The 24,970-nt window shown below is 50.6% G+C and overlaps 1 protein-coding gene across 5 annotated transcripts; it reads left to right on the forward strand.

Moving 5' to 3' along the window:
• The first annotated feature begins 10,803 nt into the window (after nucleotides 1–10,803).
• SMUG1 (single-strand-selective monofunctional uracil-DNA glycosylase 1) lies at nucleotides 10,804–23,686 on the forward strand. 5 transcript variants are annotated; one of them, XM_045184332.3, is made up of 5 exons: nucleotides 16,847–16,949; nucleotides 18,009–18,235; nucleotides 18,873–18,992; nucleotides 20,887–21,188; nucleotides 22,256–23,686. In XM_045184332.3, exons 3-5 carry the CDS (start codon nucleotides 18,971–18,973, stop codon nucleotides 22,781–22,783), a joined length of 852 nt encoding a protein of 283 aa, XP_045040267.1. In that variant the 5' UTR covers nucleotides 16,847–16,949; nucleotides 18,009–18,235; nucleotides 18,873–18,970; the 3' UTR covers nucleotides 22,784–23,686. The 5 variants fall into 5 exon arrangements, with proteins under 5 accessions (XP_053777397.1, XP_024431636.1, XP_045040267.1 ...); XM_045184335.3 differs by lacking the exon at nucleotides 18,873–18,992; XM_053921422.1 differs by lacking the exons at nucleotides 16,847–16,949; nucleotides 18,009–18,235; nucleotides 18,873–18,992 and adding an exon at nucleotides 10,804–10,826.
• The last annotated feature ends 1,284 nt before the right edge of the window (nucleotides 23,687–24,970 follow it).

Genomic DNA, 24,970 nt, shown 5'->3' on the forward strand with positions numbered 1-24,970 from the left:
CCCTCCAGAATCTCCCAGGGAGTTATTCATCTTCAGCCAGGTTCTGAGCGTTTTCTGGAAGACACTCCAGGGAACCAGCTCCAGCTCTGCCAGAGTCTTTATCTTGCCTGAAGACAGACTCAATTAACCTCTTCCCATCCTGGGGGTGTGTGTGGGCATCCTCCTCCACCCCTAGTGGCCCCCCTTGCCATCTGTCTCTGGGGCCATCACAGATACTCCCCCTTCTCCTTGTCCTCCCTGTCCCCAGTCTTTGTCAGGATGGGACATCTCTGGAGAGGAGATATCTTATATTTTTCTGTTGCTCCCTTCCCCTAAACTCTCTCTCTGCCTCACTGGGAAGCCCTTCTTCAAGGCCTTCCTGCAGCTCTCCTCTTCCATTCAGTTTCATCTACCCAAATTTTTCTTAGAACACAGGTGCTCTGGTCCCTGATTTCTACTCCAAAACTTCTTTGAACCCTATTGCTCTTGGTCCTTTCATGGATTCCAGAGAGATTTTCCTAGACTCTTGAAACACTGGAGAGAACTCCCCTGCCTTCCTGGGTGCCCTCTCCTTCCAAAGTCTCGGATTTCTGGGCTGCGGAGGGGAGAGGAGTATGCAGTTCTTCCCATTGACAGCAGAGGGCAACACACACAAGCCCTGGCAGAAGAGTGTGGAGGCTGAGGGGTCTGGGGTGTGGTGACTCTGCTGAGAGGTGGAATAGAAGCTTGTAGCATAGGTGGTGGTTTCCGGGCAGAATTAGTGGAAAATTCTAACCCCACTAAATTGGGTGGAGATGTGTAGTTCTTTGCCTTATTTATAAATTCTATAATATCTAATAATATCAGTTACATTCTGGGGCCAAAACTTTATAAAGAATGTCAAATTCTCAAAATGACCATGAGGTAATATTATTTTGATTTTACAGAAGGGAAAACTGAGACTGGGGAAGGTCAGATCATGTTGAATCCTGTGCCCAAGGTCACACAAGGAATTGGCAGACGTGGAATTCAGTAGTCATTATGAGGTGGCCTATGCCTGGGGGTCTTCCTCTTCCTTCCAGACACTCAGGAAGGAGCCTGGAAGGGGCCCTCTTGGCGCCCACCCAGCCCCCTCCTTCCGGCATCCAGCAGGGTTCAAAGGAGGGATTGGTAGGCTGGGCTGGGGACCCCTGCCCCCACAAGCCTCTCTCAGCTTGGCCAGATGCCTTTGGGGCCTGGAGACAAGGGCTGGAGAATGGGGCTACCATAAACAGTGTCCGGCTGCACGGCAAGGCTGTAAAACCAGCCCAGCAGAGGCTGGAATGTGGCGGGATCCAGGAAGGATTTTCCGGCAGGGTCTGTCCTGATAGCATCTTTGGGGCCCTGGGGTCAAAGGGGAGCCCGCCTCCCTCCCCTCCCTCTCCTGGCCATCCTGCTGCTCTCTCTTTCCCCTTCCCTGCCCCCTCTTCTCCCATGTTTGTGTCCATGTGTCTCTACCTCTACTCGGTCCCTCTCTGAGGGGTGGTACAGCCCCCATGTGAGCCCATTGGCTGTGTAACTTTGGGATTTCTTTGCTTCGCTTGTCTCATCTGTAAAATGGGGGATCATGCTAGTATGTATCTCAAAGGCTAGATGAGGTAATATTTGTAAAGCACTTAGGACAGTGCCTGGCTCACATAAAGTGCTATCTCATTGTCTGTTAATATAATAAATATCAGTGTTCATCTATTTCTGTTTCTTCTCCCTACTGAGGGATCGGGTTAGCCATGGGCCTTATTTCCCTGATTTCTTCTCAAAACCTTCATCTGGGTCCTGGAAGGGAAGTGACTGAGGACGAGGATGGATCTAAGGACAGGGTGCATGCTGGATATCCTACCTCCCACCTAGAGGAGTCCAGGCTCCCAGACCTGGCTAAGCAGACAGACGAGTCAGTCACCCCTCTTTTAGCCAGCAGGGGGCAGCAGATGCCTGGACTGTAGGAGCAGGAAAGGGTGTGCCCCAGCTTACCTGGCCCTGCTGAGAAAAGGCACCCAGGACTATGAGGAGAACCCAGTGGTTGTGCATCTGTGGCAAGGCCAGGCTGATTCCTGGGTGCCTTTCTCCTGCCCCTGTGCCCTTGTATGTGTGAGGGGGTGTCCTGCCCTGTGGTTACCCATGTTGTGATATGTGCAGGGCAGGTGAACGTTTTAGAATGTCACAGAACCACCAGAGCTGCACGATAGAGACAGAAGGGACAGAGATTGTCTAGTGGCCCAACCTTCTTCAGATGAGATGGCTGAGGCTCAGAGAGAGCAAGCTGCTTGTTTGGGCTTGCACAGCGAGTTTACCACAGAGCTTTCAGGCTCCTACTCCGTTGCTCTTACGAGTGCGTGTCTGTGGGTCAGCGTTATCTGACCCACAGGTGTGTGTGCTGTTCCGTTCAGAAGCCTGGGCTTCAGAAGAAGTGTCTGGTCAGCCCCCGGCCGCTGAGGCTGCCTCTTGGAAGTGGTCCTGTCTTCCCCTTCCTTGGCTCCCTTTGCTCTGCCCTGGCCTCTCCCTCATGGCCCAGTTGGATGAAGGAGATTGCCTTCTTCCCTAGATTCTAGGTCTTTGGAGATCGGAGCTTCTATAATAACAATAGTAAAAATGTTTGTAGAGTGGTTATTACCTCATGTATCAGATCACTTAATTACTTAATCCTTCAACAACTTTACAAGAGAGATACTCTGATTATTCTTAATCTACGCATGAGGGAATGGAGACACAGAAAGGTCAAGGACCTTGCCCAAGGTCACACAGCCAGTGGGTAATCAGGTTGTCCCCAGGAAGCATACGTATCAGTGGTGTGGGCTCTACCCACTCTGTGAGCACTCAGTAACCACTCTGACTGCTTACTGAGTGCTCACCACACGCCATACACTTATCCATATGGGCTCTAATCCTCAGCATAACCTTGCGAAGTAGGTTTTATTGTCACTTTGCAGATGAGGGAATGGAAACTCAGTTTATAAGCAGAGGAGCCAGACCTCTCTCTGGGCTCTGTGTAAAACCCACACACTTAGCTGTCTATTAGCTTGGCGCTCTCAAAATTTACATCACCTGAGGATCTTGTTAAAATGCAGGTTCTGGTCCAGTAGGTATGGGGCAGAGCCCGGGACGCTGCATTCCATAAGCTCCTTCCAGTGGCGCTGATGCTGCTGGTGCACTGGCCACGCTTTGAGCACTAAGGGTCTATGGCTCCTCCCACACCTGGCGTGATGGGCTTTCTCTGGTCCTCACTGTTCTCATCTGTAAAAGAAAAGGATACTAGGAGTCCAGACTCTCAGTTCAGTCTCTTTCCACCCACTACCACTGCCTAATACCAACTTTAAGCACTTGGCTTCATGGTCTCTCCTAGTGGAAAAATGGGAGAAGACCTTGAGGACCTCCTGGTGAGCCCGTAGGCTATTTTTTATATAGCTGGGAGAAGTAAGACCCTGGCGGGGTTGGGTCCTTTCTCAAAATCCCAAAGCACATTTGTGGCAGACGTGGGACTGGAACTGATATTCCTGACTTCCAGTCATACGCCCCATGCTCCTCCTGAAAGGGCCTTGGGTGCCCTAGGAGCCCACAAGGAGGCCCAGCCACTGGGCGATGGGTGGGCTGAGGGCTCCCATAGGAGGCTGCATGATGAATCCTCGTTGGAAGCTAGTTGCCCTCCTGGCATTGACGCCATCCTTTCTCCCTTGGTTTCTCAACCCTCCTCTCCCTTCTTTGCGTCTTGCCATACCTACTCTCTGTGCCCTGGCATCTCACCCTATCTCTGTTGCAATCTTGGTGACTCTATTCTACCTGTTCCTAGCCTGCCAGCATGCAGAGTCACAGGTGTGATTTTGAATGGCATTATCCAGTTTGCATGGACAGTGCCACTCTCCCTTCCTCCTGCTCACTCTGATCTTCCCATGATCTGTGCCCTTCTGGACTTCTGCAGCTGAAGAAGTTTGGGGCAAACAAACCTCCCGAGGCTGATAGAGTGGGGCCTGCCTGGCTGGGAGGGCCTAGAGCAAGAAGATGGGTCTCATCTAGGCTGGGGGTGGAGCTCCTACAGCAGCCAGGCTAGATGGGGGCCCCCAGAACCTCACACTGTGTCCAGCAGCAGCATTCAGGCTGACCTCTCTCCTGGCCTTCTGCTGGGGTTGCAGTGGAGCACCTATGACCCTTGGTCTTTTCATGCCACTGACATTGCCTGACCTCCCAAGGGGTCTTCTGACCTCATGTGTTTACCTGGAGAATGAGTAAACCAGCAGCTCACCAAGGAAGCCCATAGCAGAGCTGGGTCCTGCTGCTTTCCTGGCCCCAGGTGGGGCTGGCTGAGGGAGGACTGGCAGCCAAGGCATCTGGGTCCCAGCTCCCTACAGGACTCAGACTGGAGAGAACAGGAGCAAGCAGCTCTCCTCATGGTCTTTTCCCAGGGACTCTAGTGAAGTTTCTGCCCCCTCTCCTGTGGGTGGAGGCCAGGAGAGGTTGACTGATGGAGCCATTCATTCTACAATGCCTACTGAACACTTGCTGTGTTGTTGGGGCTGGGATGGACATCAGATGCTCAGGCCCAGCTCAGGTCCTGGAGAAGAAAGAGGAGGGGTTCTTACATGGACCAGAGAATGGGAAGGATGTCTCTGTCACATTAGAACTGAGAGGCAAGGCCAGGAAGACCTTTCCTGAAGTCAGTGCTGAGGAGGCATGGAGAAGTGAGAAGCCCTCCCTGCCTGCACTTGTGGGGTCCAGCGTGCAGATCAGGACCTGGGCAGTTTGCTCTGCTTCTCTGGGCCTAATTTCCCTCCCTGAAAAATGACAGCATGAAACAAAGTCAACAGTTCTCAGGTGCTGACTCAGAATCACCTGGGGTTTAGGAGTCAGATTCCTGGAGCCCTCTGATCCAGGAGCTCTAAGGTCAGGACCCGGCTTTGTTTTCCTAGGCCATCTATGGTTCTGATGGACAGCCAGGTGATGGATGGTGGTACGGGAAGGCTGGAGGGCCTCCTTGGGTCCCTCCTGCCTCCTGCTCTGATTCACTTGCCCACTGCTATGGGAGGAAGCCACTGTGGTTGACTTTCAATAATGCCAGGCACTGAGCTGCACTCATTTAGACCCTAGACAGGCACTGTTACCTCTATCTTGGAAGGTAAACTGAAGCCCAGAGCTGTTGTGTGGAACAATCCTGGGCTTTTTCTATTTCAGGTCTATTTTCCCCCCACTCTTTGTGTTGTTTCTCTTCTCTTTATGGATAAGACAATTCCCTTTTCCACGTCCTGACATCTTCCCTTCCTCTTCCTTTCCTCTCTCTTGCTGTCATCTCCAGGTTCTAATAATTGAAAGTATTTTCAGAGAATGTCCTTATCAACCCTTTTATGGGAAATCCTCCCTGACATCTGCCCCAAGTCCCTCTTCCAAGGAGAGTCTGTATTCCCTGTTCCTTTTTCACAGATGGGAAGAAGAGAGGGTCATAAACATCACCTTTCTGACTATCACCTGTCTTACCTGACTTGCCCTTGTCTACTGCTCCCTCCCTCTCATCCATTGCCAATGTTTGCCCCTCCTTCTTCAAGTTTCAGAAATATTTGTTTGGTTTATAACAGGGGCAAAGAAAAGCTAGAGTAATCCCTGGGGAGAAATCCTCTCTGACCCCAGCAGGAAGGATTGAGGTTGGATGCTGGGAGAACTTCCAGCAAGCCAAAGAGAACAGTCCTAAAAGGAGGCTGTGGATCCCAGGGAGAAGCCCATCCTCTTCCTTTCTCTAGTTCCTCCACTTCACAGACCCAAGCCCTGTCCTCTGACCTCTTCATGGATGCTGGGGGAGGGACCAGTGCTCATGGGCTTCTCAGAGCCCCACTGATGCTGAAGGATGGGCTGAGGCACCCACCACTCTGGCCTTGCCCATTGTCCTGCCCTGGCACCAGTGTCCTCACTATCTACTCCAACTGTCCCTCCCCTTTTCAGGCCCTCCTGGTCTCTGCCCCTGGCGTCAGCTGGTGGGTGTGATGAGCTCCGGGCTGCAGATTGGGCCTGTCTCCCACTCTCCGAAGGTGGGGTACCAAGGGCTACCTTCCCTGGGCCAGGCTGGGCACAGACTGCTCAGGGGGCTAGAGGCAGAACTGCCTGTCCTGCCTTCATGTGGCCACAAGGGGGCTCCCAGACCAGGTTTTTCTCCTTTCCAAAGGAGCTGCAAAGATTCCCAGCAGCCCCAGCACCCTGAGCTTTTCTGGAAGTGCTGGCCATCCTCCTGCAGCTGCCACTGAAGGGTCTCTGCCAGGCTGGGAGGCTGCTGGAGGGGATTTAGACTTTGACCTTCATAAATCCATTCCAGAAGGAACTCCTCTGTCAGGAAGTCCTTGCAGCTGTCTACCCTCCATTTCTATTGCTATCTCCTCCTCCTCCTGCTCCTCCTTTTTTGCATTACCCCTCCTTCCTTCTCCCAGGCTTGAATTGAAATGCTTATTCTCTTCCACATCCCCTGGCCATTAAGCTCAGACTTTGTTTTACCATCACAGCTGAGCACTGGGTAGGCAGCAGCAGGAAAAATGTAAGCTATACATTAGGAGGGACTTCCTGACAGAAAGGGACATGAACCACTGGGTTTAGTATCTGAGGGAGGCTGAACACAGGGACATTGGCTGCTCATCTGGGGAGGGGCTCTTGTTCTGTGTGTTGGGGAGAGACCTCTGTGATCCACAGCCGCCAGCTATTACTTCCATAGTGGAGTTAGAGGGGAGGAGGGCTGGGCACAGTTACTTGCCACTGTGCATCTCCGAACCTCAGACAACCATGGATGTTGCTGAATCCTTGGGCTTTGGGGATGGGGAGAGATCTATGTGGGGCTTTTCAAAGGAAAATATCTGAGCCACCCTCCCCCCCCCATTATCCTTCCCCAGATGGTCACTGGCAAAGGGAAGGATGAAATGACAGAGCAGTTTTCTGGATCCATTTAAATGTCTCTTCAGAGCCCATTAGTTTGTTAGATTCTTAGTTTGAACATATCAACCTACTAGACAAAGACTAAGCTGATGCAGGGGGCACTTCCTGGAGTGGGAGATGACACCACAACTTGACACTCCCCCACAGAGTGTGGAAGTGACTGACCCCCTTCTGCCCTCTGCACCTCAACTTTGCAAGTGTGATGTAAATGTCATCTACTTCTTTCAGGTCTGTCTTCAATGCTGAGAGGGCTCTGGGCTTGTGGGGAGAGAGGGGTTTTGCCCACTTCATGGAGGCAAATGACAGACCTCTCTGCCTCAGCCTCTATATCTGTAGGGTGGGAATAAAAACTCCTACCTCTCAGGTGAGCTTTGGGAGATGGTGTGTGTGAAAGGGCCTCAGGACACTCAGCACAGCAGGTGCTTCCATCCCTCACACCCCTCCCCAGCCTCGCTTGTTCTTGGAGAAGGGGAGATGTGCCCATTTTCCAGATAGAAAAATGGGGGCAGGAATGACACTAAGGCCCAAGGCTGGGGTCTCTGCTGGACATGCTTGAGGATCAAAACTTTGGGTTCCCTCCTCTTTGTTTCTGTTTCCTCCCTCCCACTTTTCTCATTTTCCTCTGACTCTTCTCCCTTCTGTCCCTCATCCACCTCTTTCCTTCCATCTTCTCCTTCTCCCCTTCAGGCTATTCCTCTGCTCCTCTACCCTTTCTCTATTCATTCACTCAGTCAGTCAGTCAGTCAGCATTAAGTGTGGTGACGTGAAAAGGGTTCTTTAGAAAATCAAGAAATGCACATCCTGCACCCCTGGGCTGTCTCCCGGGACTTGTCCACTGGCCCATCAGCCCAATTTCCTGGTCTTCGTGGACTTCCCCGATAGCTTGATGCCGCTGTTCCACGGGCCTGGACTGGGGAAGGAAGGTGGTAATGACATCTGGTCCAGTTAAACAATGTGTGCTCTGGAGGGAGAGCTGAACAGGACATGAGGGTCCCTGCCCTTGAAAAACTCATGATGAGGGTGGGAGGCTGGGCTGTCAGCAGCAGTGTGATGAGTGCTGTCTTGGAGGTTTAAATGTAGTGCTGGGAGCCCAGGAGGAATATCAGGGAAGAGGCTGGAGGAGGTGGTAGTTGAGCTGGGTTTTGAGGGATGAATTGGAGTATTCCCCATTCATAATGGGGTGCGAAGAAAGGCAGTCCTGTCAGAGGGACCACTAAGGGCAAAGACATGTTGCCAAGAAAGAGCAAGGGGAATTAGGGAACTGCCAGGAGTCCTGTGTGGCTGGAGCCCAGGGAATTCTGGGAGACTAAAATCCCAATCCATAAAAAGTTAAGCAACAATGTTTAATGGTTAGCTCACTGGCCAGACAAGAAGATTCACAACATGGCATTGCTCTTGGCCAAATGAAGGACAAGGAGAGGGTAGGACTGGAGACATTCAGAAGAGTGACCTGGGCTTCCATTCCCTCCCTGCTTGTTGCCTATACTGGTCTGGGAAATTTACTTCACTGATCCTGGGCCTCAGTTGCCTCATCTATAAAATGGGGATAATGTTGCATCATCTACCTGCAGACAGGTGTTGAAGTGCCTTCCAGTGTTGAGAACTGTAGTTCTATGATCACCCTGGGCTGTGTGACCAAGGGAGTCTTCATGGAAGAGGAGGGCTTGGTGCCTGGTTTAAACTATGGGAATGTTGAGCTAAACAGAGAGGGGTGGGAAAGGCTGGCAGAAATGTGGGGACAAAGGTCAGAAGTAGGACAGTGAAAGTCATGTCTGGAGGACAGTGTGTAGTTGGCACACAGAGGTGGGTTGAGAGTCTGGCTCTGAGGCAAGGGAGGAGAAGACCCTGGAAGGGCAGGAATGTGACTTGTGCTGGCAGGGGGGGTGGGAGAAAGACTCATGGACACCAGTGTGTGAACTCAGTGCTCACTCCTACCCACCTTCTGTCTGTCCCCAATCCCCCTAGAGCATGGAATAAGGTGGAGGCAGCCTGGATTTGGAAAGGGCTGACTGAGAATCAGGAACATGCAGATGAGATGCAAACAGCATGCAAATTAGCCACTCCCAGCTAGACCTCAGCTAGAAGTCCCTTGTTTCTGAGGTTGAGCCACAAGAGAGTGGGGCAGAGAGTCCCTTCACCTTTCCCTATTGTGGCTCCTTCTGGCTCACTGGCTAAGCCTGGACTGATGACTTGAGGACAGTCCTGAACTGCTCTTTTCCTTCTGCAGGCTTGGGAGCAGTCCCCTGAGCTGGAGCCGTTGCCCCTCCCTCCATCCCTGGAGGATTGGCCTAGTTCCTGTGGGAGCCTCCCAAAGCCCACAGGAAGTGTCTGTATCTTCCTGAGAGGGAGACTGAAGGGGAGGTCAGAAAGATGGCTGAGACAGCAGGAGCGGCTGGGGTGGGACACAGACAGGGAGATTGACGGGAAAGGAACAGGGCCTGGGGAACGCAAATTCCCAGGAAAATGGGTAGATGCTGACCCAATGATCAAACAGCCTCAGAGACACAGTCCAGCAGACAGACCCTAACTGACAGAGACAGAGAGCCCTTTGCATGTGTCCAGCCTGGGACACGTGCCTCTCTTTTGGCTTCCAATGCCTCTCTGGAAGACAGTCTAGCCTGTCCCTGGCTGATAGTCCCTTTGTCTGTCTAGCTCTTTGTTTTCCTCTCTCTCCCCCAGTTCTCCCCCCCCACCCCAACTGCTGTCTGTTGGCCCAAACCTTTCTATCTGCTGCAGCCCTCCGCTTTAGCCACCTCTCTATGGAGAGAAAATTGCCCACTGAGATCGTGGGACCCCTGGGTCTTTGTCTCCTGGTCTTGGGCGAGTTCCTGCCTTTTTTCCTCCTGAATTTGTCTCAATTTCCTCTTTTCTAGGTGGCTCATCCTCTGCCTCCTATCATGTTATAAGAATCAGAAGTGTGAGCAGGTGAATATAAATATGATTGCTCAGGCATAGGAACAAAGGGTTCAATTTATGTGAGAGGCAGTGCTGCATTTCAGTCTTCTAAGGCCAAAGCAAGAAGAAGAAAATGACTGCAGCATGAGGCACACTGGTTAGACATTCAGAGGGACTTCCCAAAAGGGCAGTGTGGGTAATGTTACAATAGGTCAGCTAAAAGAGATTAAACAACAACATTCATAGTCTCCCATGGAGGAGCTCCATGGTGGGGAGTGGGGGGAGATGGGAAATATGACTATCCCTAGTCTGTGTAGTCTAAGAAAAGGTCTTTTGATGTTGTGAGGTAGCAGGGATGTGCATGAGAAGGCTAGGGTACCAACTCCTGCCATCACCTACCCTAGAGTCCCACCTGCACAGCCTCCCAGGTAGCTGGGGAGAGAGCCCAAGGGGAAAGGGGTATAGAAGAAGTGCTATCTCCCCACCTCCACCCTGTTTCCTCACCATCTTCCCAAGCTCAGGACCACCCCGCGCCCCTCCTCCGACAATCCATGAGAGATGGCTGCTGGGGACGGAGTGATGTATGTAATGCAGATAAAATGTCAGCAATTCTAAATGGGTCCGGAGATGCAGCCGTGGGGGGTGGGGAGGGAGAGAGGGCGGAGCAGGGGGGAAAGAGGAAGGGAAAATGAGATGTGGGTCCTCACTGGACCACAGCAGGGGTAGGCACCCCCTCCCCCCAGCAAAGGCCAGAGGAGGGGTGGGCCCTGGCGCAGGAGCCCAAATGAGATTTTGAAGAGGGAGCTGGAGGGTGGGGGGTGGAGGAGAGGAGGAGGCAGGCGGGGGCAGCGGGGCCGGAGCTGCTGATGTATAGCGGTTTCATAACTTCCTCAGTATTAAAGGCAGGTTCATGGGGAGGGCAGCGCCATTAATCACCAGGCTGAATGGGGCTGGGATTTGCTGAGAGGCGCGCTTGCTGTCTGCTGCGCCTACCCGGCTCATGGCGGGAGGGGGCAGGAAAGGATGCCCCTCTTGAACTAGGGGTAAGACCCCAGGAATCTATTCTGGGTGTTGAGCAAGTGGATCTTTGCAGTAAGGAAGGGAGGGGGATGCTGTGGACCCTGGCAGGAAGAAGGAAAAGGATGAGGAAGGTTGTGACAGGGGCTAGGGGATGTGGGGTAAGGGCTGGGGGAATGATGGGGGTAGCGGCTGAGGGGACCATTGGGGAGAAAAACTGGGGAGGGAGGATTGTGCATTTGAACGTGAAATTGATCACATGCAAATATAATGCAAATGACATGCAAACGAGCACAGGATTTCTCTGGGTCCATAGCTCAGGCATTCTCTTTCTTGGGCTGAGAATTGGGGCCAATCTGCATCCAGTTCCGAGCCCACTGCCTTGTTTCTTTATTATTAATACTATCGGAGGGAGAACTCAAAGTTTCAGTTTTTAAGGTGCTGTTGGAGCCAAGGTGGGCCTGGTCCTCTGGGCTCCCTGGGAAAGGATGAGGCCACCCCTGGGAGTGGTAGGTGGCATCAGGAAAATTAACATGCCTGAGTGAGGGAGCTGCGTGGTAGGACTTCTCGGCTCTGTGCCTGAATTTATGGGGGTCAGGGAGGCAGAAGCTCAGCAGTGAGACAGAGGTTCAGCAGTGAGGCAGAAAGATGGAGACAGTCAAATCCTCACAGCTTCAGACACAGACCCTGAGCAGATAAGATGAGGATGCGTCCCATGTTCTCCAAGGTCAGCATTGCCATCCTCTCTTCCAGTTGAAGAATGAAATGACCAGCTCTAGGCTCAGAGAGGTAATGATCTTCCTAAGTTCACACTGCTGGTAAGTGCCAGACCCCCAACTCCAAGTTTCCTTGAAAATTCAGTGCTCCTTTCAATCCACCATAAGAGCATATCTGAATGAGATAGACAAAAATAGGGAGTGGATATTCATGTGGTCAACAGGCACTTATTGAGCACCTACTAGATACAAGGCAGTGGACCTGTGCTCAGGAGACTGAGTATTGAGCTCTTAAAACACATGGTCTAGTAGGTGCCATAGGCATTTTGGCAATTAGTGAAACACTCTGCAGTTGGGGACGAGGGTCACCAAGGAGGCACAAGCAAAGGGAAGACCAGGGAATGTTTCTGAGAGTAGGTGGCGTTTGAGGTGGGCTGGGGAGTGGGTAGAATGTATTCAGTGGCAGAGATGAGAAGGCAAGAATGTACCAGGGGAGAGGATGAGATGGGCCATTGTGCAAAGGCAGGAGAGGAAGAGGAAGTGGAGCTTTCCACGTTGGAGCCCAGAGTGTGTGGAGAGGTGTGAGGGAGGTCAAGCTGCGATGGTAAGGGTCAGGATGTGAGAGGGTTGAGAGGCCAAGGCAGGGACAGGGATGTAACCTGGAGGCCAGCCAGAAGTAGAGAATAGGGTAAATCATTCATTTGATCTTTGATTAAGTAAACAGACATTTATTTACTGTGCACTAACCACAGGTCAGGGTTGCCCTAGTAGATTGGGAAGCAAAGATCAGGTGTGTCCCTCCTTCAGGGAGTTTGGTCCTCAGCAGTGGCCTCATCAGTAAATGGGGTACAAGAATGGGCCCCTCACAGTGTTAGCATGAGGGTTAACTGGGAGAGTCCACACCAAGTACTTAGGGTGCTGTTTGATGTAGAAGGAGAACTCAGTAAAGGTTAGCTATTGTTATCATCCTTCTCATTCTTTTGAAAGGTGTGGAAGGGAGGACAGAGGCAGGGAGGAGGGTCAGCAGTCGGCTGCAAAATTTGGGGAGGGATAGAAACGGAGCGGTGTGGATGGGAACGAGACAGGTTCAAGGGGGCTGCAGGGACAAGAGAAGGCAAGTGACAGCGCTTGAGCCAGGGGCAGAGAAAGTGTGGTCTGGGACCACTGAGGGGTGGGGAGAGCAGGGCTGGAAAGACTCATCCTTGGCCAAGTTCCTGTTCTGATGCCGGTTTGCTGGGAGAGCACAGGGGAGGGCAGGGCCTGGGTGGTGGGTTGGCTGGAAGCTGGGGTTCTTGGGTCTTGGCTACTTGGCCTCTCTCCCAGACTCATCTTGACTCCTCTTCTTAGTTGCTTGATTCAGCTCAATCTGTGGGAGATACTCCTCTCACTCTGCCATACATGTAACTTCCATCTTCCTGCTGCAGGATTGGGGACCAGTATGGTCCCCTTGGCTCTCTGTCTGTCTGTTGTCTGTGTGGTCCCTTCAGAATAATTGCTCTGGACAACTCTAACACCACTCAGACAGATTGGCCAGCCTCCTGGCCCGACATCTCCCACCACTGCATCAAGCCAAATTACTCAGCCCCCCCAGCCCCGGGCTCTGGTGAAATCCGATTAGCAAGGAGAGAGCTGCGCTGAGCTGACAGCTCCTCCGATAATTGCTTCCCAAGTAAGCGATGCAAATCAACCCATCCAGCCCATCCCTGCTCCTCTCCTGGGGACCCAGGCATCCAGGCTCCAGGAGAGGGAAAACAACTAAGTTGAGGAGATTTGGAAGCTCTCACCTGCCTCCAGTTAAGTGACCATCAATCCATAAAGCTGGTCTGTGCTGCCTTGGGGTTAGAGATGGGGGTATTGGGGTGGTTAGGCTGGACTAGGGACCCCATTGGATCTGCATTTCTGTGTTAACTGAGAGAGTGTCATTCTCCCTCTCACTGTCTCCTCTTGGACAAGAATCCTATGTACCCATTTCCCAGCAAGGTAGATGAAGGCAGAGATACAGAAGACACAGAGACAGGGAGATGGCTGAACCTATTAATGAACAAATGGTTGTATTCACAGCCTGGCTCTCCTGGTTTTTCTAGTTCTAAGAGGGAATGGGACCTGTAGAACCTGCAGATAGCGTTCTACATTTCACCAGGCTGGGGGAAAGACTTTGAGGGTAAATTCTCCATAGAGGTAGGATAGGGCTGTGATACAATATATCTTGGGAAGCTTGGGGAACCTGATCAAAGCTTGAGAATTTGTATCTGTGCAGTAGCCCTTGCTCACCCCCACACATCAGGAACCTCTCTCCACTTCCCTAACCTTAGGTCCTTTTATAGGTCTGTTAATGCCTCTTCCTGAACACCTTCCCTTCCTATATCTTTATCTCAAGTTATTTCTTTCTTTGACTCTGTCATCCCATCTCCTGCTGATCTAGGACACCTTAAAAGTACTTTTCTTGTAGTTCTGAACTTCCAGCCCCCAACCCTAGCCCATATGGGTCACTGTCTTTGTGGGAATAGCTAGGGATGAGTTGCCCAGTCTTGTCCTCTGTGCCTGTGTATCTGACATCTATGCCTCTATGGTCTGCATCTTGAATCCTCAAACTAGCATGTACCTGACAGCCTGGCACATGGTCATAACAACAACCATTAGCCCTGAGGAGCATTGACTCTGTGTTAGACACAATTCTAAGCACATTATGTAATTAAGTCACTTAATTATCACAATAGAAGACATGGATTACAATAATTATCCCATTTAACAACTGGGTTCACTGAGGCACAGAGAAGTTAAGTAATCTGCCCTCGGTCACCACAAGTAAATTGGCAAAGCCGGGGTTCAAATCCAGGCAGTCTGAGTCCAGAGCCCATAGTCTAAAGGACTCTGCTAGGTCTCCTCTCCTCTCCAATGCTCTTTCAGTGTTCATTGGGCTGACTGAGGGAGGGTAAGTGCCCAGGGTAGTGGAACTGGGGGAGATGGCTACACTGAAATTCAAACAGGAAAACCTTTGGGGTTCCCCAGGCCAGAAGTAGCGGGAGCTGACAAGGGTGACACATGATATTTGGGGATGGGGAAAACATGGCTCTCACTTCTTCTACGCCAAATATCTATTTCTGCATTGGAGCCAAGCAGCTAGACGATTAACTCCTTCCTCCTCTGACAGCAAGGAGGCAGGTGAGGGGCTGAAAGAGCAGCGAGCCTGAGTTGGGAATCAGAGCTATGACCTCTAGAGGCCGATAGATGGCGCTCATGGCCCAACACAGCCGGGGCAACCCAAGGAAACCAAAGGAAAACAAGCCAGTAAGTTAACCCCTTACTACCTGGGCTCTGGCCCCAGGAGCAGGCTGGTGGTAGGTGGCAGAGTGCCCTGTCCCAGGACTGGCTGGCTCCTAGGGAGTGACCCGACTCTCTAGGCTCTGTCCCCATCACAGCCTAAGTCTGCTTCTGCTCATGCATCACAAGGCTCTATCCATAAATCAGTCAGGTAGCCCCTTGGGGACTTCCCAGTGGGCCAGGAGTCTAAGACATGGACAATGCAGGTTGGGAGGGCCCCACCTCGGCTCAAGTTCATCTCTCAAGCTCTGTCTCTTGAACGTTTATGGGTATCTGCTTCTAAGCAGTCCACACAATGGAGGTGTGGAACTCTTCATTTCTATCTTCCCTTAGAGGGACTCACTTGGTGGGGAGGAGTAGCATAGACTAGGGGCAGAGAAGGGCCCCAGACCCCTCTGGGATCAGCCATAGGGGCTCACTGTGGGTTTCCCAAGACTCAATTTCTTTCTGTGTCTGAACTGCTTATCTCTGAGCTTGCTGGGGTGAATGGGCTTACGGGGACAGAAACAATTCTCCAGCTTTTCCAGGAATTTAAAATTAGGGGTGGGAGTTTAGGGCATCTCCTCTTGTATGTCCCTAATTTCACTCATTCCTGTCCTGTCAGAAGCTGCTTTGAAGTGTGGAGGGACTGCCATGATGAAAAACTGAATGTGCTCAGCAAGCAAGTTGCAGAGGGGTGGGGTGGGCAGGAGGGTTGTCTAAGGGGTGGCGAGGCTCCTAGAATTCTTAAACAGTGTTCCCACTTCCACACTAATTTTTGTTCAGAGACACAGGAGTATATGGATATACAGAGACAGAGGAACCTGAGGGGGAAGTCATTTTTAGAAACTCAGGATATTCTTATTTCAGTCATTCTAGAGAAAGAAGCAAAGACAGGGAAACAGATGTACACGGAGAGACAGAGACACACAGATTACAAGATACTAGAGATAGAGATACATTTATATGGAGAGAGAAAGGCAAAGGGATAGAGGGGGACAGCATCTGGCACAAACAAAAGCTCAGGAAGTAATGGACTTAGTGAGGTAGATGATTAATTCAGTTTCCAAAGTCTTGCAAGGGTGAGAGTGGTTTCTCACTTTGGTATCAGAGGATCACTGCTCACAGTTCCCTGAAGCTTTTGCTGCACCCATTAAGTTTTTTTGTCTATTGGTTGGAGGGCAGGGGAAGCTTGGGAAGAGGGCGGCATCCTTGTTCTCTCACTTATTTCTAGTCTGGGGTTTATTGGTCTCCTTCCTTACTACCTACAGGGAGACACTTGCTTCTCCCTAATCTCAGTCACGGCTGTACTGAAGTGTGCAGGGGGTGGGAGTGGGAGGAATTGAGAAGATGACTGACTTCAGCTGAGGGGTTTTCCAGTCTAATGAAAATCTTATAGTCAGAAGACAGAAACAGACTCAGAGAGAGGACAAGAACAAAACTAGGAGTGGGATAGCTTTGCACATTAGTATTGGGTTGGGGGGGAGTGGGAGGGAATGTACTGTTAGGTGTATCCATGGGGTTGGGATGGGTTAGAGAAGGTGTTCTGGACATAGTATATAAAAGGGAGACTTGGGAATGATGGGAGATTATAGGACTGGGCAAATAGCAGGACAGAGGAGGGGGGGCAGTTAGGTGGCAAAGCCATGGAGACAGGGACTGTAAGAGACATTAGTAAGCGTTGTTAGTAGATGACAGAACTGCCTCTGTGGATGTTCTGTATACAGTCCTTGGAGGGCGGCAAAGGAGAGGTCTTTTATACCTGGGGCAGCAGGAGGGCTAGAAATGGTCTTTAGCCATTGTTAATACCCGCAGGTGAGTTGAGAGGTTGGGGATGGTTGAAGGTCCTTGATTCGTAATCTCTTTGGGAAAAATGTTGTGGATGAGTTTAGGAAGGGTGATACCCTCACTTCTCAAGTCTTTTTGCTTTAGCCCTGAAGGAGAGAATAAACTACAACTCCCAGAATCGCTTAGCCCTTATTTAACACGCTTTCCGGGGATTTGAGTATTTCCGGCGGAAGTGGCGGGGCTAGGCCAATCTCCTTCCCTAAACAAAGTAGACTAGGATTCCCGCTGTCCTCCGCCCCCAGGGGCGGGGTGAGGAGTCGGAAACCGGGTAGGGAGCTGGACCAGGTGAGGAAGTAGGGGCCTGGGAACCTGGGGCGCTAGGGGCAGGCTCAGGGTTCACCGGGCCCTGGGGCGGCGGCAGGCGGGGGTCATAATGTCTATGTTTTAGGGGCTCCTCGTTCTGTTTGTAGCTCGCCCTGGCGCAGGGAGCACAGAGTCCGTGGAACTGCCCCGGAGCCTTGAGGGAACTAGGCTTTCTCTTTCGGCGCATCCCGTGGGCGGACGCGGTTGTTTTTTTTTTTTTCTCCTTCCTTTCTTGTTTTTTTTTTTTTGTAAAGAGAATTAAGCCTTAATTTCCTTGTTTCACAAATAAAGTTGGCTGAGCTGGTTGCTAGCAGAGGTTTCCTATGGAGCTTTAGTCGTCTGCCTCCTCGGAACCAGGAGGAAGGGTTAAGTCCATTTATTACTATTATTATTATTGTTATTATTTCATAATTAATTATTTGCTGATTTTCCCTGTGGGTTCCTGGAGAGCCCCATAAGGCACAGGGCACTGTCCCTTAACTTTCTGGATTTAGTGTCATAAAGCCTGGGTGGCCTGACTTATGACTGGATCACCCTCAGCTTCCTCTGCGCATTGTAATTTATAAAGTATTTATGTTTCTGAAGTCTCTGGCTCTTGATGACTTCAGATAGGACTTCTAAGTTCCTCTTTTGGGCTCTTACAGTATTTTGTTTGGGACATTAAAGCTCGAATTACAGTGCGTTACAGTTGCTCATCTGTTGTCTCGGTAGTTTATGAGCCTGGCCTATATTTTTTTCATTTTGGATTTCTCCACCAGGAGACTGTTACAGTACCTATCATGTAAGAGATTCATACATATTGAAAAAAATAAATGAGTTAACTACTGGTGGCAGGTGGAATCTCTCATTTTCATATCATAAATAGGAGAGTTAAATGATTTTTTAAAAAGATTTTATTTTTAGAGAGAGGGGAAGGGAGGAAGAGAGGAAGAGAAACATTAATGTGTGGTTGCCTCTCGCGCGCCCCCTACTGGGGACCTGGCCGGCAACCCAAGCCTGTGCCTGGACTGGGAATCTAACCAGTGACTCTTTGATTCACAGGCGGACACTCGATCCTCTGAGCCACAACAGCCAGGGCAGCAGAGTTAAATGACTCTTTAAGAGAACCTCCTTAGAGTTGAAACTAAGAATTTGAGTAAAATGACACCCAGCCTGTGGCTTTTGTTATCAGATCAGGCTTTGAAACCCTGAAACACTGAAAATAAGGCCTTGTCACTTTGTGTACCCCCAGCCTTGCTGTCTCCAGCATAGGTCTCTAAAAGTCAAAGGTAGGTCCAACTTAAGGTTTGGGAGAGATTCCGCATCTGGAGCAGCCAATCTACTAATGTTGATGCTACATGGGGAGATGCAAAGCAAGGGCCCCTGAGACATTTGAGTTCTCCACAGCTTCCTTCTCAGAATGTGTTTGAGCCCAGTTGGCCCTGGGTAGCCACCTGGATAGATTAATTAAAGACTTCTGAGATCATTCTGGGGAAGGACTTACTAAGTTTGGCCCCTGATTTTTTTTCTCTTTCTCTTTTCCTTCAGGCTAGGGTCAGAGAACAGGTTGATGAATCAAGCCGTTGTGTCAACCCTGAGTTCTATCTGGGTTATTTTTAACCTGGGCAAGGGGTTGAGAGGGAGAAGGAATCATGGTCTTCCCTATGGGAGGTCCAGATGTGATGGAAACACGCCCAGAGCCTGGCAAGCCCTGGGAAGCAAGCAGACTACGAGTGGGCAGCTGAGCCTTCACTGAATCAGGATGTGTAGGAATGGAGAACAGTGCATCAGGAAAGCCTCCTTGGTAGAAGGTAGTTTTGAACAGGGATGGACAGAGCTGAGCAAGTGTTTGTTGACTGCCTAATAAGAGCTAGGACCTTGGTTGTAGGGAGGGAAATTGAATAGTGACTGGCCTCTGATCTCAAGGTATAAATTTGTGAAGAAGCCACACAATGGTTCTCAGCATTCACTGACCATCAGAAACACCTGGGGAAGCTTGTTCAAAGTAGAGATTCCCAGGCCCCATGCCAGACCGACTCATGTCAGGTGAGGCTGGGAAGCTATGGCAAATTCTGCAGTATGTTAAGGAGGGAGGGCTTTACCAAAGGGGTGGTTTGCACTGCATCTTAAAAGATGAGTATAATTTGGGTGTGTGGAGAGTGGGGGAGTCTCAGTCCTGGCTGACTCGAGTGTTGGTAGAAATGGCACGTGCACAGTTTTGACAGTTGGGGTAGGAAAGGCATTTTGAAAGTGTGAGTGGTATGGTCAGGCTGGAATACTGGGTTTTCAGGGGAGTGGTGAGATTGGGAAGATGGGCAGGAATGGCCTTTACAGGTTATAGAGCTTGCCTGAGTACTCCCTCTGCCTCTGTCTCCCTTCTTCCCTCTTTTTCACTTCTTCCCTTCCCCTCTTTCCTTCCTCCCCCCCTCCCCCATAATATCTCATTCTATCTCTTACATCAACATTTTTAATTACAGTTGACATACAATAATATTCTTTTCAGGTGTACAACCCAGTAACTCGACATTTATATAACTTACAAAGTGATCATTCTGATAAATCTAGTACCATCTGACACCTTACATAGTTACTAAAATGTTATTGACCGAATTTCCTTGCTGCACTTTACATCCCCATGACTGCCAATTTGTACTTAATCCCTTCATCTTTTTCACCCATCTCCCCAACTTTCCTCCCATCTGGCAACTGTCAAAATGTTCTATCTATGAGTCTGTTTCTCTTCTGCTTATTCATTTATTTATTTTAAAAAAGATTTTATTCATTTACTTCTTAAAGAGAGTGGAAGGAAGGGAGAAAGAGGGAGAGAAAGATCAATGTGCGAGAGATACATCAACTGGTTGCCTCTTAAATGCTCCCAACTGGGGAACCTGGCCTGCAACCCAGGCATGTGCCCTGACTGGGAATTGAACCTGTGACCTTTTTGTTTCACAGGCGGGCACTCAATCCACTGAGACACACCAGCGAGGGCTATTTTGTTTTTTAGACTGTACATTTAAGTGAAATCACTCTTATGTCAATATTATTAAGTGGACATTATTTTAGTATTTGGATGAGGAAACCAGAGACTCAGGCCATGGTTACGTAGCTTGTAAGAGTCTATTCTGAGTCTGGTAGTCATCCCACTCACCACTAAGAATTCTTGAATGTGGGCAGGAAGCTGGACTGGGCTGGGGAGGTTGTAGAATTAGCAGGGTGGCTGATCAAACCATCTAAGGCAAGATGGTGTGGATGATTAACAGCGCAGCCTTGAGTCAGATAGTTTGGGTTCAAATGCCAGCTTCATGACTTGCTAACTGTGTGACCCTGGGCAAGTTGCTTTATCTTGCTAAGCCTCAGTTTTCTCACCTGTAACATGGGAGCAGTAATACCTAACCTCATGGGGTTGTTATGAGTATCAGTGTGGTGTATCTGGCACAGAGCACTTGCTTACCACCTGGAAGCTATTGTAATGAGCTCTCTGTAATTAGTCTCTGAGCTATGGCTTTGCACCTGCATCTCATTCTTCAGCACATTGGTTTCCAGGACATAGCTCATCCTGACTGGGCTTGTTTTATTAACAGTGACATTAAAAGTGCTGAAATTTTGCCACCAGTAAATATTTATTGGAAATTTAATATGCTTGGCATAGTCTAGGAACTAATGACTCAAGACCTCTGCTTGGTGGAAAGGAGGTTTTGAATGAGAGATGGTTGGTTATGGGTTATTCTCACCAGGTGATGAATGAAGAGGAAGGATACTTGAAACAGGGGGAGAAGGGGTCCTTTCATTACCAAGAACTGAAATGAGCTCAGTCCTGCCTGGAGGTTGGGGATGACTGATACAATCTCTTTTGAGCCCAGGAAATGTTGGTAGGTGCCCTGGACAGCCTGGATCCCTCCCACTGTAGGGCTGAGGGGGCCTCTGTCCATTTCTTTTCCAGGTGATGGTGACATGGCTGTGCCCCAGGCTTTCCCACTGGGGCCTTTCCATGAGCCTGCAGGTGCCCTGATGGAGCCCCAGCCCTGCGTTCGAAGCTTGGCTGAGGGCTTCCTGGAGGAGGAGCTTCGGCTCAATGCTGAGCTGAGCCAGTTGCAGTTTTCTGAGCCTGTGGGGATTATCTACAATCCTGTGGAATATGCATGGGAGCCACATCGCAGCTACGTGACCCAGTACTGCCAGGGCCCCAAGGAAGTGCTGTTCCTGGGCATGAATCCTGGACCCTTTGGCATGGCCCAGACTGGGGTAAAGGGCGTGGCTGCCCCTGCTGGGTGGAGTGGGAGGCTCTAGGGTGGATGCTTGGCTGCGTGCTGCGTGCTGGGTGTGCTGTGGAGGAGGAGATGTGTGCAGCTGTGGACACGTGTGAGTGTGTGGGGCTCCCATCCCCTCCCAATACACACACTGGCTCCTGTGGGTCTCAGACACTCTCCTGGCCTCACTGCCCATAGTTAATCAAGGACATTAATGGTAGTTCCATTTCCCCTGTGCGCTGTCCGCTAATTGCTTCTGAGAGCCCTTCCTTCCGTCAGCCCCATCCTTACCTTACCTTGCCGGATCTCCCCTCTCCCTAGAATGTGGTTGGGATCAGGAGAGGGACCAGGGCTACTGAATCCTCAGGAGAACTGTTGACAGGGGTGGGTATGGAATTAATGCAGGGTACTCAGGCAACCTGGGTTCTGTTTCTTAGCTGAGGAGAGGTTCAGAACAGAGCCAGGCTCCAGCGCCTGCCTGCTTATCTTTCAGACCCTAGGATGAGTGACTGCCCCTCAGTGGGGGTGCTTGGCGGGTGGGGGAGGAGAAGAGGCTTCAGGGCAGGAGTCTCAATCGTTTTTATTGACCCCAACTTGGGGATGAAAGGTGATCAATGATGACCGATGGAAATGACAGCCTGAGGCTTGGGGCTGACAGGACACCCAGAGAGCAGTGGTCAGCCCTGTCCTTATGCCTTCTCTAACCCTGGCAGCCTTTCTGTCTCAGACCACCAGTCTGTCCTCAGTACTACCCGTCACGCCCTGTGAAGGGCCAGATATCCTCATATACTCCTGCACGTGGTCCCAGAGGCTAGTGGGGATAGAGGTGAACAAATAGATTCTTCTGGACCACAGTCCACAATGAAAAACTGGAGCAAGAAGGACAGGATCAAACTACCAGAACAGGAATCCTCGTCTCAGGCCTTTGCGTGAAGGCAGCAGGGTGTGTGTGTGGGATGTTCAGGCTGGATCCTTGTGGAGGGTGAAAAGGGATCAATTGGTCCAGAGAACAAGTGTCAGGTCTTCAGTTTGAAGCCCTCATGTCTCTCTCCTTCCCCACAGGTACCCTTTGGGGAAGTGAGTATAGTCCGGGATTGGTTGGGCATCAGGGGCCCTGTGCTGACCCCTCCCCAAGAGCACCCTAAGCGACCAGTGCTGGGACTGGAGTGCCCACAGTCAGAGGTGAGCGGTGCCCGGTTCTGGGGCTTTTTCAGGAACCTCTGTGGACAGCCTGAGGTCTTCTTCCGTCACTGTTTTGTCCACAATCTGTGTCCTCTGCTCTTCCTGGCTCCCAGTGGGCGAAACCTCACCCCTGCTGAGTTGCCTGCCAAGCAGCGAGAACAGCTTCTTGGGCTCTGTGATGCTGCTCTCTGCCGGGAGGTGCAGCTGCTGGGGGTACGACTGGTAGTGGGAGTGGGGCGGGTGGCGGAGCAGCGGGCGCGGCGGGCTCTGACTGGCCTGATGCCTGAGGTCCAGGTGGAGGGGCTACTTCACCCCTCACCTCGGAGCCCACAGGCTAACAGGGGCTGGGAGGCAGTGGCCAAGGAGAGACTGAATGAGCTGGGGCTGCTGCCGCTGCTAACAAAATGAGTGCCCCTGGGGCCCAGCATAGGACGCATTCAAGGCCCCCGAGTCCTTCTTGGGCAAGCAGATGACTACACACCTCCTGAAGTGGAGCAAGAAGGTCCGCCTTGTTGCCTGGCTGCTGGGACCTGCCGTGGCAGTTTTGACACTACTCCTGTTTGCCCTCCTAATACCTGTTTTCTTCCCCTTCCTTTGAGCACTGCCTTTTTGGTCCTGTGGTACCTACCTCCACCGAGAGGCAGCACCTGCAAACTGTTTACTTTACTGTTTCCTTGGAAGCATCTATTCAGCTGTGAGTGACTTCCAAGGCCATATTTGCTGTTTTAGAGGAAAGATCCTGCCAGGATCCCCACGATTCTCATAGAACAGTGTTCTTCAGCTGACCCCTTTCCTCACTGGGACCAGGACAGAGCATGGACATGGGCATTAAGAATGAACTTTTTGTGGAAGACTGAGGCTGGATCAGAGAGAGAAAGAATTCAATGGGCAGAGTCGGAAGGGCTCGAAGATCTTTTGAGGCTTGTGAACTTTATGACTTTGGGCAAGTTGACTAACATCTCCAAGCCTCAGGATTCTCATCCATAAAGTGGGGATCCCTACGTACCTCATGGGGTTGGTGTGAGGATTAACCGAGGCAACACTTAAAAGTGCCTTGTGTAGTGCCTGACATGTGGGTGCTCATCACACTTCTTTTTTCTTGCCTCCTCTGGGCTGGGGAGTCACTGCACTACAAGGGCAGCCCTTCCACTTGAAGGCCTTGCTGAGCAGATAGGTGGGGGAGGCGATGTCTTGGCTTCTATGTGTGGCCTGGGTGAGGGTCAGACTTGCCCTGCCAGGGCTCGACCAATGACTTTATGAAAAACCCAATCTGATTTTTCAGTCTAAGCATTAAAAGCTCCTAAATCCTTTTGTGTTGGTGCTTTTTTTACCCTCCTCTTGCTTGTTAGGGGTGGATGGTGGTAGTTTAGATTTTTCCTTCTTACCTCTTATCTGCTTGCAAAGGATTCTCTTGGGCCACTGGGAGATGATGTAAACAGATCTCCAATCGCTTTGTCAAAGAAGCAAGGTGTCTGTTAGGGGCTTGCGCAGTGGCTTGTCTGCTACTCAGGGCACTGTAACAGACAAGTGCCCCAATGGGTGGATGGGAGCCTGGTATCTCTAGCTAACTCATTTCTTATAAGTCTGTTGCATGGCTGATTGGTGTGCCCATTTGGTAAGGGCTGGGAAAGTGAATCAAGTTGGGAGCGGAGCAGGTCTTGAGACTACATTAATGAGGAACACATGGACTCTCTGGGGACAGGTTATCCCCAGCTTTCAGAATTAGGATTTTTAATATAAATGTCTGAATCTCCCCATTTCTCCCCATCCCACATTGTATAATAAATAATTTGGTCTTTGTCCTTGATTTTTTGGAGGGAGCCTCTAAATCCTTGGAATTTTCCAAGGGATAGGAATTTCTTTGTTGTTCATGGTGGATCACTCAGGCCACACCTGAGTTTTGATGAAGTTTGACTCTGGGTGAGGGTGACCATGCCGGAAAGGCCAGCCTTGTGATTGGAGGGTTGGGGCTTTGAGCCGGATGATGTCAGCCTCCAGGGAGGGGAGGGGGGCTGGAGATTGAGTTCAACCATGTGGTCAATGATTTCAATGAGTTATGCCTGCATAATGAAACCCTAATAAAAACTCTGGACCCTGGCTCTGGTGAACTGCCTGGTTGGTGAACACATGGATGTTTCGAAAGGGGAAGTGTCATGATTCTGTGGGGAAGGGGCATGGAAGCTGTGTTTGGGACCCTCCCAGATCTTGCCTTATATGACTGTTCGTTTGGCTGGTCTTGACTGGTATTCTTTATAATAAAATTGTAATTGTAAGTAGAGTGCTTTACTGAGCAAATTATTGAACCTGAGGGGCTCATGGAGACCCCTGCATTTTTATATAGGTGGCCTAGGGACTCCCGAACTTGGAGCTGGCATCTGAAAAGAGGGCAGTCTCATTGGAGACTTTGCTCTTAAACCTGTGGAGTAGGGCTAACTCCGGGTGATTAGCATCAGAATTGTACTACGGTTTTGCACCCCCATATGCCTTCGATGTCTTTTCTCTCTCTGCTGTCAGTACTATCGTGATAAGCAGTCATTGCCCCATGTTGCAGAGGACTGGATTAAGCACTGTGGAGTAACTTCACAGAGATAGAGG

The sequence above is a fragment of the Desmodus rotundus genome, chromosome 3 (genome assembly GCF_022682495.2).
Source record: "Desmodus rotundus isolate HL8 chromosome 3, HLdesRot8A.1, whole genome shotgun sequence".
Lineage (NCBI taxonomy): Eukaryota > Metazoa > Chordata > Mammalia > Chiroptera > Phyllostomidae > Desmodus > Desmodus rotundus.

What these genes read in the sequence shown, in the direction of transcription:
- SMUG1 (XM_024575869.4), top strand. Translation starts at nt 17,682, where the DNA reads ATGAGCCTGGCCTATATTTTTTTCATTTTGGATTTCTCCACCAGGAGA. An exon ending in ACTGTTACAGTACCTATCAT is followed by an intron (nt 17,749 to 20,886) that starts GTAAGAGATTCA and finishes TTTCTTTTCCAG; the next exon opens with GTGATGGTGACATGGCTGTG. An exon ending in TTGGCATGGCCCAGACTGGG is followed by an intron (nt 21,189 to 22,255) that starts GTAAAGGGCGTG and finishes CCTTCCCCACAG; the next exon opens with GTACCCTTTGGGGAAGTGAG.